This window comes from Anolis sagrei, chromosome 6 (assembly GCF_037176765.1).
Source record: "Anolis sagrei isolate rAnoSag1 chromosome 6, rAnoSag1.mat, whole genome shotgun sequence".
Taxonomy (NCBI): domain Eukaryota; kingdom Metazoa; phylum Chordata; class Lepidosauria; order Squamata; family Dactyloidae; genus Anolis; species Anolis sagrei.
In genome coordinates this window covers 57856473-57873153 of record NC_090026.1, presented here as the reverse complement: position 1 = coordinate 57873153, position 16681 = coordinate 57856473, and the positions used below count along the sequence as shown (strand labels likewise).

Here is a 16681-nt window from a genome sequence, read left to right as displayed (position 1 = left end):
ATTGCTCCACTATACAGGAGATTCTCAGATAATAAAACTCAAACAACTGGAACTTTGAAGCAACTGGCAAAAATGAAAAAAAAATGATACTTTAAAAAATTTAAGCTGTTTTTATGATATAGCAAAATTGTGTTACTTTAAGTTTGCATTGGTTTTTATTTGCTTTGAATTACTATATGTCAATATTTATATCAAGTCAGTACAGAATTTATGGTATTGTATGGTATGACATATAGTATTAGTTAGGACTAATTTTAATAGAAATAGAAACTACGTTTATCTGGCACCTAACAATTCCTGAGTGCCGGTCAAATGGAAGTCTACTGTATATACAATGAACAAACACAAAATAGATGTACAACAATAATTTTGTACAAGAAAATGCATCATACAATTTAGCATTTAATCCAAACTTGGTACCAGTAGTTTAACTTTGTGAAATGCCGACCTTTAAATAGATTAGAAACCACAAGAGACTCCTACCCTGACCTAAAGTGGCTTGCACCAATGGTACTATCACCTTTAGAAAACAAAGCATTATCTGGAAAAGAAAAAAGTCAGCATGAAAGAGCAGCTTCTGCATCTTTAATAGGTGTGTAGAATATGGGAACACTTGCAGTTGTGGTTTGTCAGACAGGTAAGAGAAGGCTGCATTTTTTTAAAAACTGACTATTTTGTAGAACTTTTAATGATAGCAAGATGAATATATAGGATCCTATACCTTGATAAATACTGATAACAGCTCTGTATTGTTCCTCCCACCCCAGTACCTCTATTCCTTCTTTATTTAAGGCATATTCATCAAAGTTTAAAATGGCAGTCTTGATTGTCCTTGGAGGGGGTAATACTGTCAGCCCAATATTGATGGCATTACTCCGCTTGGAATCCAACACAATGATTTCTTGCCTCTTGCCATCTGCAGCAGTTTTCTGAGAATAAAAGAAAAGTGAAGAGAGGTAACCATCCATTCTTTAAATCATGCACTGTACATATGTTGATATCAGACAATCAGTGTGATTCTAATTGCTATATTACACAGTATAGGTTTGATTTAAGTGCAAGAGGCTGTCTATTGCTACAAAATGTATTCTTTTCATACCATTAACATCAGATGTTAGCAGTAACAATGGAATGAAGAATACTGAAACTGCTAACAGCACTGCATAACCTGCCATTCATTTTAGACTTGGACCACACTCCTAAAGAACCAGTGTGGTATAGGAGTTTGAATTTGGGATTGGGACTCTGAGAAACTCAGGTTCAAATTACTATTCCACCATAGAAAACCACCAAGTAACTGGCCAAGAAAAACTCTCTGTCTTCGAGGAAAGCAATAGCAAACATCTATATAAATAAAAATGTAATGTTCATTTGTGGGATTAACAGAACTCAAAAACCGCTGGGAAAATTGACACCAAATTTGGACACAAGACTCCAACCAAAGCAATCTATGTCTTTCACTCAAAAAAACAAAAAAATTAACTTTAAACCCCCTAAAACAAACAATACATAACAGCATATGCGCGAATGACCCCCCCCCCCCGAGGCGAAGAAAAATCAGTTGCAAACTGGCAATCCCTGCTGACACCGAGTAAGGCTTAGCCATGGGTTCAGGCTGTGGGTCAGGCACACACATTAGAACAGATGCAATTTGGCCCCACTTTTAACTCAATGCGATGGGGTCCTGGGAGCTGTACTTTCATGCTGCCTTGCTAAAGCCATCTCAGCCAAGGAGGACTGGTGCCCGCCAAACTAAGGATCCCAGGATCCCACAGTAGCGGGCCGTGCTTTTGGGCCTGCCCTCCTCCGCCATGCTGGGGCCTAGCATGGGCCCTCCTTACCTCCCTCCCAGTCTCTGTTGGCCCCACCAAATAGGTACCCCTCCTCCTTCTTTTTCCTTGGTGAGGCATTTGGGTGGCTGCTCCATGCGGGTGCCTTTTGTCAGACTTCTATGGTTTTAGGGGGTTTTAAGTTAAATTTTTTGGTTTTTTTGAGTGAAGGACACCGATGGGAAAGGAACTTTGCAGCCCTCAGCCTTGCTGGGCCCGGCAGGGGTGGGAGGCATTTTTTGAGGTTGGCCTTGCTCACCCAGCACTGTTCATGTGGAGATTGTCTGGTTTGCATACTCTGGAACATGCAACATATAATTGTCTTTCTTTAGGGGTCCCTTTCAAATCTATGATACTATATCTGTGTGTGTGTGAATCATATATATCCATCTATTTCTTCCTGCCACAGCCACAGGGAGCCTTTCATGTGACCCTTCCTGCATGCCCAACTGGCAAACAGGCAGGAAGGCACCCTGAAGCCATGGAAGAAAAAGAAGGGGTGGCGCTGGTTGAGCGAGGCCTGTCTCAAAAATCACCTCCCACCTGCTACGCGCCTGGCTGCCATGCTCCCTTCCTGCCAGTACCCAGGCAAGTGGTAGAGAAGGAAAGGAAGGAAAGAGGGAGAGAAGAAAGGAGAGAAAGAAAGAGGACGGGAAAGAAAGCAGGAAAGAGAGAAGGAGGGATGGAAGCAAAGAGCAAAGGAAGGAAGGAAAGAAAGAGGGAGAGAAGGAAGAAAGGAGAGAAAGAAACAGGACGGGAACGAAAGCAGGAAAGAGAGAAGGAGGGATGGAAGCAAAGAGCAAAGGAAGGAAGGAAAGAAAGAGGGAGAGAAGGAAGAAAGGAGAGAAAGAAGGAAAAGAAAAGAAAAGGGGGAGGGAGGAAGGAAAGAGAGAAGTAAAGGGAAAAAAATACCAAAAGAACTATAATCCCAATTAAACAGCTCAGGGAAAGATCTCAGGGGCTCACATGTCTTTACACCAATGCACAGAGCATGGGAAATAAACAACTCCAACTTTTAGCACAACACCACAAATATGATATCATAGGCATCACTGAAACCTGGTGGGCTGCCTCCTATCGCTGGAATGTAGACATCGAGGGCTATAACTTCTTTCACAGAAACCGAACAAAGGGAAGAGGAGGCAGAGTAGCCTTATATGTCAAAAACTCTTATGCTGCAGAAGAGATGCAAGACAGCAATCCGAGAAACCAGCTTGAAAGCATCTAGATAAGAATCAAGGAAACTGGGACTCAAAAAGATCTCGTTGTAGGCCTCTACTACAGACCTCCAAGCCAGGAGGAAGAACTAGAGGAAGTCTTCTGCCAACAGTTGACCAAAGAGTCACAGAGAAGAGATGTAGTAGACATGGGCAATTTCAACTATCCCGATATTTTCTGGAAAACAAACTCGGCCAAGAGTACAAGGTCCAACAAATTCCTCGCTTGCCTTGCAGACAATTTCATGGTCCAGAAGGTAGAAGAGGCAACAAGGGAGTTGGCTACTCTTGATCTCATCCTAACAAATGCGGAGGACCTGATCGATGCGGTTGAAGTGGTCGGATCCTTAGGGGCAAGTGACCTTGTGCTCCTGCAATTTGAGTTACAAAGGAAGGTCGAAACTAAGACAAATCAAACCCGCATTTTGGACTTTAGAAGAGCCGATTTCCAAAAAATGAAGGAAACGCTGAGCAGCATTCCGTGGACACAGATACTAAAAGATAAGAGAGTTACAGATGGATGGGAATTTCTCAAGAGTGAAATACTCAAGGCACAATTGCAAAATCTCATTAGATTTCAATAATGTAATTGTCAACAATTACCCTAAAGAGAAGTGTATGTCTCAGTCCCCTATGCAGAAAAGAAAGAGCAGAATCCTATCAGATACCTTCAGAGACAGAATCTTATCTCTTCTTGCTTTGTAGTTGCTATTATGTGCCTTCAAAATAGTCCAATTTATGGGGATCTAATTATAGGATTTTATTGGCAGGATTTATTGAAGTTTGTCATTGTCTTCCTCTTAGACTTGCTCAGGCTTGCTGGGTATTTAAACCACAGTCTTTTAAAGTCCTTGTCTATCACTCAAACTACTACCGTTTTTTATTAAGTAAACTGTCTTCCCAATACAGCATATTCAATAGTAAAGTATTCCTCCATTAATGGTTTCCAACATCACTTACCAATAATTTCCATTGCAAGTTCCTTTCTTAAGTTCACTATGAATTACTTTGCTATGATTATAATTTTTAAAAAGTTCTGAGCATAGATAAGTAATTGCTTACGTTGTGGAAATCACAATTGAGTCTTAAAATTGAGAATAAGATTGGTCACAGCTGTATCTGAACACAGAAGATGGAGCCAAACACCAGTCCCCCCCCCTTCTTATCTTAATTCCAGCTTTTCTTTCTCATCAGTTTGTGCATGCATTATCTCTGCCAAGCACCTGCCCATATTTACTGAATCAAAGAAAACAGGACTGTTTGTTTATGCAGAACTCTAGATCTTTAAGTAATAATATGTTGTTGCTGTTCTCAGGGCTGAGAACAAAAGCATCTCACACTTTAAAAACAACACAACTAAAAACATGAGTATTATAATGGAATTTAATTTTTTATAATTATTAAAGTAATTCAATTCAAACACAATAACTAAATAAATAACTTTAAATATAATTAAATAAAATAATGCAAGATACCCTGACATGTTCTTTTAAAAAAAGTTGTGTTTGCTTGAATCAAAAACGTTTTAGCTTACTGTCAGAAGGATAAAAGAGAGGGGGGCATTCTGATTTCCGTGAAGGGAGTTCAAGAAACTAGGGGAAGGTACCAAGAAGGTCTTCTTGGGACTGAGAGAAGGATCTCTCGTCATGATCTCAAAGCCTGACTGGCTCATACAGAGATATATGGTTTGCCACAAAGCCTGGAACTGAGCCACATAGGGCTTTATAAATCAGATGTTCATTCACATAGATTTTTGCTTGCCCAGCACCTTTCTTGAATTGTTCTAGAGCAGAAAAAAACTCCACCACAATGTACATGTTCATAGGTGGGTATCTCTCTAACAACATCCCAGGGTTGTTCCAGTGGCCAAAAAACTAACGAAGAGAACAGATCACACTTGCATTTATGTCAAGCCGTTTTGAGTTCTCTTTGGGGAGATAAAGTGGGGTAATAATAATAATAATAATGATAATAATGATGATGATGACGATGCCAGGAAAATTGGTGAATAATATGAGCACCCAAAGAACTATGGTTACAGGTAAACAACCTGCTCCTCTTTATAATCTACAATCTTCTTTCAACTTCTGAGAATTCCACTAGAACACTATCATACAATTAAGTTTCATATTGGATATCAATATGCAATATGCAAAGTTTATTGATTAGTCCATTGACCGTATCAACATTAAAAACAAAAACAGAAATGTGCACAAATAGACAATAATCACTATCCTAAGACTCCCATAATAGCCAACTAACATACATTCAAACTTGATTAAGTTAAAAGACAATTAAAAATATCATCATTAAAATGCCAAGGTAAAATTTCACACCACAAAAATTAAAAACGAAGGTTAAAACGAAGGTTAAAATAGACCAGCGATTACAAGGCACTTCAGGTATCTGCGTCACCCCTACAGTTTACCCCAATCGCCTCCAGATACGCAGTTCTCAGCTGCGTTGCTTTATGAAGGAAAAGGGCTGTTTGGTGTGTTATTTTAGCATTCTGGCCAGCCATTAAGAATGTAGTTTTGATATGGGGATCCCAGTGAGTCTTCTGTATGATGAATGGTCTGAGGTATTGATTTCTCTCTCCAGATAGAGAGAGAAATCTCTACTTCTGTTGCCCCACAGATACAGAAACGTTCATTATATGGAACTTGGTTAAACCTTCCATGTTTAACCATTGTATCTGTCTGTTTGAATCATTTAGATGTTTAGGCATTTCTGTCTTTAGGTATTCGGCTGTTTGAAAAGTATGTTTGAAGTGACTTTCAGTGAGCCAGCTTTACTAAGGGTGGCAATATCTTTCTGAGCCTCTATATCCTGTATTCGTTGTGCCACTATTTTTGGATCTAATTCTTTTAGGAGATTTGGGTATAGAATTGGAAGTCCACAACTCCTGATGTATTTTGTCAGTTGCACTAGCCAAGAGGACTGATGTTGGTTTTTGGTCTGCTCTAACAGGCACAATTTTGGTAGCCTATCATTTGCCATTGCATTTAGTTTTATCCAATATTTATATGCCCTATTTCTGCTCTCACAGCTGCAGCTGGGGTCCTTTTATCCACTCCTAGAAAGTTATGGAGGTGCTGTGCTTGAGATTGCTCTAATAATGATACCTGGTTTAGGCCCCAGACTTCCACTCCATACAGGAGCATGGGGGTAAACTTGGCCTTATATGCTTTAAGAAGCGGGTCTAAGGAACCTGGTTGGCTATGGTTTGTTAATTTTAGCAGTTGGTTTGCCCGTGCTCTCACTCTGGCTGAGTTCCCTTGATGATGTGGGAGACAAGAACCAGTCTCGGAAAAAACAACACCTAGGTATGTAAAAGTGCAAACTTGCTCTATTTGTTCACCATCCAGAAGCCATCTATGTCTATTGGATCATTTGCCAAATACCATTATTTTTGACTTTGATTTGTTGATAATTAGGGAGTTCTCATGACAATAGGAATTAAAAGACACAACATAGACATAAGATAAACACAGATAAGGGACCAGCAGTACAATTAAACAAGAAAAGAGAGTATTTCAGGACCAACATACAGTTATAGAATTAGAGAAGATTCGGGATACTCAAAGCTGCTCTTAGTGTAAGGACAGACCAAGAGACAAATAGATCAGAACCTAAGGAGAGGGGGAAAGAGTAATAAAATATATAATTAAAGAGTCAAATATTAAAGTAACTTAAAAATATAAAAATAAAAATATCAATAAATAAATAAACCAATAAGAATAAATTAAAAATAATAATAAATAATAACATAATAATAAATAATATAAAAAAACAAAATAAAATAAAATAATTTATAAATAAATAATAAAAATAATATATACATACATATAAATAACAATAATAAAAATATAAATAAATAAATAATAAAAACACAAAAATATATATACAAAAATAATAAAAATAATATATATATATATATATATATAATATATATATATATATATATAGGAAAATAATAACAACAATAATAACAAAATAAATAATCATAATACATATTTATAAAAAGAATATATATATATAAAATTAAAGAATAATAATAACAATAAATAAATAAAGCATAAAATAGTATATATATATACAATTAACAATAAACAATTGAACAAAAAAAGAGAAAGAAATTTTATTAGAAAACAAAAAAAGGAGATTATCATATTGAGATAGGAAAAATAGGGGAAAAATCAATCGAATAAAGATTATTATGGCAACACCCAAAATAAATGGTGATAAAGATATGATAAAGACACCAAAGACCAAAAAGGGGCAAATAGAAGACCTTCTGGTACAGAAGAGTCTATCCTAAAAGAATTACTAAAAGAAATACAAAAACTCTCCGAAAAGCAAAACTATCTACAAAAAGACTTCAATAAGATAGTACAAAATCAAGAAGAACAGCAAAAATTTCTCAAGGAAGAATTAAAACAAATCCACAGTGAGATGAAAGAAATAAAAATGGACAGGACATAATTACTTGTAATTATAATAATTACTTGTAAGCACATAAGAAAATGAACAAGAAGATACAAAAAGTAGAAGAAAAAAAATCTCAGGTTAGAGGAAACACAAGAAAATTTGGAACTAAAAAATCTAGAATTAGGTTTAGAAACATCCTAGAAGAACCAAAAGAAGATATTCGCCAAATCTCATAGTAAATCTCTTAAAGCCCCTTCTTAAAAAAGAACAAGCAGAACTAGAACAAGATCTAGATAGAATCTACAGAGTAACAACAAATTTCTCTAAAAAAACAAAGTACCAAGAGATACAATTGTTCATTTCGTAAGAAAGAGAACTCGAGATGAGATCTAAAAACAAAACAGTACATCCCCACTTTACTACAAGGATGATGGAGTCATCGTAATGAAAGAATTTCCCTAAACTATGCTGAATAAAAGGAAAAAATACTACTTTCTAACAGAGGAACTCAAAAAACTACAAATCTGTTTCCGCTGGGAGAAACTAGAAGGAATAATGGTGACTTACAAAGAACAAAAACATTGGCTAACCAATGAAGAAAAAGCCCCAACCTTCTTTAAAAACCTACAAAAAGACTTTAAGTTGTTCCCACCTGAAGACCACCGCTCAGGAAGAAAACAGAAAAAAAGATGCCTCGATTCTCTGGAAGACAAGATGAGATCCTTAAGACAGACTATGAGCATGTCCAGCAAACACGAAGAGGAAGAAGACAGACCAATAGACTTAAATAATGAGTAATCTGATAAGACAAAGTGTTTTTCATTAAATGTGAATTGCCTTAATTCCCCCTCAAAAAAAGGGAAAGTTTTCAACCACATTGTAAAAGGTAATTATGATTTAGTGGCTTTACAGGAAACCCATATCTCACAAAAGCAAGTAGCTCATCTATCACACAAAAACCTAGGGAAAGACTACTATTCCTCTGCACCAGAAAAAAAAACGAGGGGTGGTGATTTATGCGGAGACATTAGTGACAAAACTAGATGGAAGAATGGTGGGGATACTTATGGATCAGGAGGACCAAAAAATACTAATTTGTAACATCTATGCCCCTAACAGCCCCAAAACAACTTTGAAAAGGGAACTCCAGGAAGTAAACTTTGACAATTTAATTATTCTAGATGACTTTAATGGAGTCATCAATAGTAAACTAGATAAGACCAAAACTAACAAAAAGAACAAAAAAGAAGATATGACTACACTTCCAAATAATTTTTTAAAATTAAAACAGGAGTTTGACTTAGATGATGCGTGGCGCATACACAATGGGGATGAGAGAGATTACACCTTTTTCTCAGACAGACACAAAGGCTGGTCTAGGATAGACATGGTTTGGACTTCAAAAACAATAACCCCAAAAATCTCAAAAATCAGAATACTACCAAGAGAGTTATCGGATCATGGAGCCATTGAAGTGACAATAAACCAAAAACCATCACAGAAAAGATGGAGATCGGATGATAATCTTCTCAAAACAGAGGAAGACATAACAAAAAAAATCAAACTAATCCAAGAATTCTTCAAGATTAATAACACTCAAGATATTAGGATTGAAACTCTTTGGGACACCTGCAAAGCTGTTATGAGAGGTAATCTCATCCAACAAAAGGCAGTCAAAAATAAAGCCATGGGACAGGAAGCCCAAAAATTAAACAAAGAAATAGAAAAAGCAGAAAGGGAATTGAAACAAAAGGGGGAAGATCCAAGAGAAAAAATATCATAAAATCCAAGAGAAAATATCATAAACTGGCTAGGAAAAATAGAAGAGTTTGGGAATCTTGCAGGTTTTAAAATAAACAGGAAAAAGACAATGATACTAAGAATATAATCAAGAAAAATCAAGAAAAGTTAAAAGAAAGTACCGGGTTACAAATTTCCACAAAAATAAAATACCTAGGAGTTCAATTAACAGCAAAAAAAATCAATTGTTAAAAAAACAACTATGAGACAAAATGGGCTGAGATAAAGAAAGACCTAAAAATTGGAATAACTTAAATTTATCGTTATCAGGAAGAATTGCCACTATTAATATGAACATTTTGCCAAAGCTTCTATACCTTTTCCAAAATGTACCGATAATCAGAAACAACAGATTATTTAATGACTGGAACAAAGAAATATTAAAATGTATCTGGAAAGGGAAAAAACCGAGAATAAAGTTTAGATACCTGACGGACAAGAAGGACTGAGGAGGGTTAGGCCTACTAGATCTAAAAACTTTATTACGCAGCGTGTGGTCTAAGCTGGATAAAAGATTGGATCTTATTAAGAAAGGAAAGAATATTGGAACTAGAGGGCTTTGACCTGAGAATTGGTTGGCACGCGTATCTCTGGTATGACCAAATTAAAAGGGAACATTTTTTAAACTACCACTTCATTAGATCTGCACTAATGAAAATATGGGCCAGATATAAGGCTAAACTTTACCCAAATACTCCTTTGTGGATTTCCCCCCTTGAGGCGGGACAAAGAAGACTATTAGGATGGTCAAAGTGGCCCACCTATAAAGACATCTTAATCAAAAAAGAGGGTTCGCTACAAATGAAAAAAAGGGAAGAAATGGCCCAAAAATTTAACACAGTCTCATGGTTCCAATTCATACAACTTAAGAAATACTACAAGAAAGATAGAGAAATAGGTTTCATGGAAAAAGACGACTTTCAAGATAGAATCATATTGAAAGGAAAAAAATTATAACCAAGATTTATAACAAGCTGCTGGACTGGACAACGGAGACAGAGCTAGTTAAAGAATGCATGATCAAATGGGCATCGAATATTGGAAGAGCGATAAAACTGAATGAATGGGAGAAGCTGTGGAGTAAAAAGATCAAATACACCTACTCGACAGATTTAAAGGAGAACTTGATTAAGATGTTCTTTAGATGGTACATGACCCCTCAAACACTAAGCGTAATGTACAGAAAATACCCAGAACAAATGCTGGAAATGCGATATGCAGGTCGGAACATTCTTTCACGCCTGGTGGACATGCCCCAAAGTGAAAACCTTTTGGAAGATGGGGTATAAGAGACATGCGAGAAAATATTGAGAATAAAGATCCAGCTGAAACCAGAGTACTTTTCTGTTGGGACTAGCAGATGAAGAAGTTGAAAGGGACCGAAACAAGGACATTTTATTTACATACCTCTCTACTGCCGCTAGAATGGTAATAGCAAAAAAATGGAAACAAAGTGAACTCGCAACGAAAGAAGAACGGCTTCAAGAAATTAAAGATGCGGATAAATTAACGTTTGCCTTAAAAGAATCTTATGGAAGACCGATCATAAAGACAAACTGGAAAATAGTGGATGACTACTTCACCGAAGAAAATAGACAAAAAAAAAACTAATAAAAAGAAAGGAAGAGTATGACACATGAAAGCAGTATAGAAAGGAAAGAAAAGAGGAGAAAGGAAACATCAAGATCACAATATAAGTGGAAAGGGAAGACATATTAAAGGTAAAATGGAACAGACCGGCAGTGGATATGTGGAGAAGAAGATTGGAAGTTGACGTGAATTCCCCTCCCCTCCCCCCCTTCCTGCACCCTTTTTTTTCTTGTTTTGACTATTGACCCCCCCCCCCCCCGTATAAAATGTCTGTGTATACATTCAGCCCAATATCACCTTATACCCTTATCCTGTTTTTATGTATAATTAGAGAGAAAATGTATTTAATAAAAAGTATTTTAAAAAAAATTGTCAGCAAGAATTATTGAAGAATCCACTCTTTGCAGTTGAACATCCAGCAGATAGCAAGATCACTGGAATCTCCTGTTGCTACTATGGCTTCTGACTTAGGCCCCTTCTACAGTGCCATATAAAATCCAGATTATTTGCTTTGGACTGGATTATCTGGCAGATTATCTGACTCACATAATCCAGTTCAAACTTGGATTAAATGGCAGTGTTACCATATTTTGCAGCTGGTTAGGCAATGTATAGTACACTGCCACAACAGTATTATTCTTGTTTCTCACTCTCCAAAATGATCTCAGTATCATGGATTCCATACATATACATGTTATTTACATATAATGCTTTAAATTACAGCTATAGTTTTGTTAATAAATCTCGTCACAATGAAGCTATTTTTTTTGGAAAACATTCAATGTCTGTCCAACACTTTCCTTTTCTTCTCATCCTCAGTGAACCAAAATCTTTTGGGTTTCTCTTTGATGAGTCACTATGAGCTCAATGATGACAAGAACACCAACAATTTAGACTACATTCAAAATGTAGGTGCTAAGAAACATGAATGTCAATTCACAAACTGCTAGATACCAAAACCTGGACCAGGTACCAAGAGTACCTGTAGAGGGGTCAGTAGAGACAGTGTTTTCACTGGGTACCAAGACTGAATATAGGTGGACACCTGTGCTCTTTTCCGGAAAACAATGTATATCATCTTAGCCCCAGCTGCCCATCTGTGAGACAGAAAAATTAAGTATCAGGACTGTTGTAACAGACTGAACCAGGCATAAGACAGATCAAGCAATCAGTACAATGGATCAGAGACACAGTCTCCAGGTAAAGTTTTATCTATAGAAACCCTACCCCTCTGGCCATCAGTAACAGAATATGAAATCAGATGCATTATAAACAACTTGAAGAATAAAGCTCCAGGGAAAAATTATCTACCTTCTAAGCTATTTAAAAAACATCAGAACTGGTGGGTCCCTGCATTAACAGGCTTATACACATACACATAAATAACATATGGAAAGAATACAAAATAAAACTGATGCCAGGGATTTCTCCTTTAACACAAGTATTAATGTTAGAAAATTTCCCAATAATATTTTAAAAAAAGAATTAGAGGAAGAGTTAAAAAAAAGAGGGATAATGAAAACTAGAGACTGGAATTTAAAGATGACAAACATAGAAACAAAGATCTATTAGCAGGAAGGAAGAGTGCCTAGTATGAGTGTTTACAATTGAACAAATGATCAATAGACATAAGAAAGAAATACAACGGGGGAAGAGATTTATATGAAATTTGAGGGAATGATAATCCAAAGAGAGAGTAAAGAAGAAAATGAAATAATAAAAGGTACAGTAAGTGGAATGTATAAATTATTACTAGAAGAACAGAAACAAGATCATATTAGAGAACTATGGGAACAAGACTTAGGACAAACTTTAAATATTCAAGAATGTAAAAGCTATGGAATATTTGTATCTTCAAAATATGTCTATAAGAATTAAGGAAAATATTATAAAATAGTTTGGAGGTGGTATTTAACCCCAGTTAGACAAAACTGATTTGAATAGAAATAGCAGAAAGTAGGCTCATATATACACATGTGGTGGTCTTGCAAATTTATTTAAAAATTCTTATTTAAAGAAAAAAGAACAATAATACAAAAAAAGGGAACAAAAGGGATCCTGGTACTAATAGGCCAATTTGTTTAATTGATATTGTGGCCAAAATATATGCCAGATATCTCCTGAAAAGAGCTGAGTGCTGAGAAAAAGAAATATGTATCCTCATTGAAGAACAGTCTGGCTTCAGGCAGAATAGATCAACCATTGACAATTGCTTTGTTCTAAATCATATAATTGTGAAATATGTCACCAGATGGAAACAACTGTATGCTGCCTCTATAGATACTGTAAATAGAGAAATGTTATGGAGGAAATTAACTGATCTCAATATGGAACCCAGACTGCTGGCATTGATTAAAGCACTTTACACAAACACCTACCTGAAAGGGTCAGACAAGGATGTATATTGGCACCATTGTTATTTAGCTTACATGTAAATGATTTACCTGATCTGTTGAAGGATCCAGAGGTACATATGCCTAAGGTGCTTTAAACACACCTTAACATCTTGTTATATGCAGATGACATGATTTTATTGTCATACTAGCTATACCCGCCACGCATTGCTGTGGCCAACCTTCCCTCCCTCTTTCTCTCACTTCTTCCTTCCTTCTCTCCCTCTTTCTTTCATTCCTTCCTTTTTTCCTTTCATTCTCTCTTTCCTTCCTCCTTTCCCCTTTTTCTTTTCTTTTTCTTCTTTCTCTCCTTTCTTCCTTCTCTACCTCTTTCTTTCCTTCCTTCCTTTGCTCTTTGCTTTCATCCTTCCTTCTCTCTTTCTTGCTTTCTTTCCCACCCTCTTTCTTTCTCTCCTTTCTTCACTCCCTTGCTGGGTTGGGCGTGGGGCGGGCGGGACGCGCTTTTTGAGGCAGGCCTCGCTCACCCAGTGCCGCCCCTTCTTTCTGCCATGGCTGCAGGGTGCCTTCCCACCTGTTTGTCGGTTAGGTATGCAGGCGGGGTCACATGAAAGGCACCCTGCGACAGAAAGAAGAGGCCAGTGCTGGGTGAGCAAAGCCCACCCCGAAAAATGCCTCCCACCCTTGCGGCTGAGGGCTGCAAAGCTCCCTTCAGGCAAAAGAAGGCGAAGTCTGACGAATGGTGCCCGAAAGGAGCAGCCACTCGCCCGCCTCACTGGGGGGGGGGGGGGGAGAGGAGGGATCCCTGTTTGGTGGGGCCAACAGAAGACAGAGACTGGGAGGGAGGTAAGGAGGGCCCATGCGTGGCGGACGAGGGTAAGCCCACAAGTGCAGCTCGATGCTGTGGGATCCTGGGATCCTTAGTTTGGCAGGGCACTAGTCCTCCTTGACAGAGATGGCTTCAGCAAGGCCACATGAAAGTACAGCTCCCAGGACCCCATCGCATTGAGTTAAAAGTGGGGCCAAACTGCATCCGTTCTACTGTGTGTGTCTGAGACGCAGCATGAACTCATGGCTAAGCCTCGCTCGATGCCAGCAGGGATTGCCAGCTTGCAATGGATAGTTGGTGCATTGTTTTTCCTTCGTGCGTGGGGGAGGGAGGGGACATTTGCACATGCTCTGGTACATATTCTTAGTTTTGGGGGGTTTTAAGTTTTTTCCGGTTAATTTTTTTGGTCTTTCTGAGTGAAGGACATACATTGGTTTGGTTGGTGTATTGTGGCCAAATTTGATGTTTGTTCGTCCAGTGGTTTTCGAGTTAATACCACAAACGAACATTACATTTTTATTTATATAGATTTGCAAGTTGGGCTACGTAGGCTGTTGAGAAGATTTAATTCTTATTGTCATAACAATTCCCTAATCGATATGTATATCTTCTATATCTATCTATATTTCAGTATTTGTATGTTTGTACGAATGTATGCATGTGGGTGGATATATGTGTATGCAGCAGCTTTCTGATTGGTTCCCACTTGGTGACCACCATGAATGATGGATCTGGACCAAACTTGGCACACATAACCTCCATGGCCAACGTTATGTCCTGATATGGTTTGGAAGAGGGTGGACCATGGATGATGGGATTTGCAGTATCTTCACCCGATTTGCTTCCCACAGACCACTGTGATGCCCGCAAATGATGGAACTGGACCAAACTTGACATACAGAAACTCCATGGCCCACTGTCCATCCAGGTGCAATTTGGGGGAGAATGGGCTTCAAATAATGGGATTTGCAGTACCTTCACTCACTTCCAGAGATTAGTGACAACCCCATGAATGACGGGCCTGGACCAAACTTGGCACATAAGACCTGGTGAAATCTGGGGTACGACAGACCATAGATTATGGGATTTGCAGAACCTTCACCTAATCCACCTTCCACAGACCACTGCTATGCCCACGAATGACAGAACTGGAACAAACTTGGTACACAGAGCCCCCATGACCCACTTTATATCCTGGTGCCGTTTGTGGGAGGATGGACCATTGATGATTTGCACTACCTTCACCTGATTCAGCTACAACTTTCACAGACCACTGTGAACCACACGAATGATGGGCCTTGATAAAACAAAGACTCCCCATGACCAAGAGAACATACTGGAGACTTTGGGCGACATTTTAATATCTATCTATCTATCTATCTATCTATCTATCTATCTATAAATTATTTTATCCCACTCTCACCCTTCCCTCCTTGTACATGCAATTTATACACCAAAGTACAAAAGTTACATTTGAAATATCAATCTCAGTCTTAATTCATCCACTCTACCTACATCTTAGCACATTCTCTAAATCATTACTAACTGATTCCCACATCCTCGTAATTATTGTAACCTTTTCAATTTTTTCTATATTGTTCCATTTGCATTTTGTTATTTCCACATTTAACGTATTGATTATATACTTATACCAATTCGTCAGAGTCCATTTTGTTTTATCTTTCCAACCCCTCACTAAAACAATCTGTACACACGCTATTAATTTGTCAACCAATTTTTCTTTTTGTATATTCTTCACTCCTGTTATCCTTGCATGTAATACATTTCTATCAGGCCCGTAGCCAGGATTTCGATTGGGGAGAGGGAGGGGGGCTGAGTTTGTTTCGGGGGGGGGGGGGGTGAGTCTGAGTGAAAGAGGGTCTACCCTAGCAAACCTTTTGTATCATTACCCCAATACCCCCATGCATATGGGATATATTGAGTATGGTGATCAGATCATAATATGAATAAACATAACAGTTTAAATAATGCACCAATAAGGCCTTTTCGTGAACCACCATGAGAATTGGGGGGGGGGGCTGGAGCCCCCCAAGCCCCCCCGGCTACATGCCTGATTTCTATTAACTATTACTATTTGTAGATCTAACATTTTATTGATTTCTCTTTCAATCATTCTCCAGTATTTCTGGATGGCCATCTGTTGGGAGTGCTTTGAATGTGATTTTCCTGTTCTTGGCAGGGGGTTGGACTGGATGGCCCACGAGGTCTCTTCCAACGCTATGATTCTATTCTTGCACTTGATCATATTGCCATATCATGTGATTAAACACCCATCTTTGTTCATAATCAGGAACGAGATAGGAAGATGAAACTACATTTATTCCACATACTCTCCACTGATATTAACACACTTCTTACATCGATATTCCGAGTTCTGTAAGCCTGGCCAAAAGAAGGATTTTGCTTGTGCCTCAAACCAGTCACCCGTAGCAGCCATGGCATCAGAAATGGTGTGAAATTTGGTACCCTTGAGGTGTTTCTTCAGTCTGGAAACACATGATGGTCAGAAGGAGCTAGACCCGGTGAATACGTTGGGTGGTCAATCAGCTGGAAGCCTAGCATCACCAGTTTTGCCAAGGTCGCTTGTGTAGTGTGAGTGGAGGTATTGTCTTG

General features: G+C 38.0%; 1 protein-coding gene across 10 annotated transcripts in view; it reads right to left on the bottom strand.

The window, feature by feature from the left end:
• FHOD3 (formin homology 2 domain containing 3) overlaps positions 1–16681 on the bottom strand; it is a 496353-nt gene that overhangs the window by 99588 nt on the left and 380084 nt on the right. For all 10 annotated transcript variants that reach the window (XM_060781410.2, XM_060781412.2, XM_060781413.2 and 7 more), the window contains one exon: positions 771–929. In XM_060781410.2, the coding sequence (XP_060637393.2) occupies positions 771–929 (159 nt within the window). The remainder of the gene's footprint in view (positions 1–770; positions 930–16681) is intronic.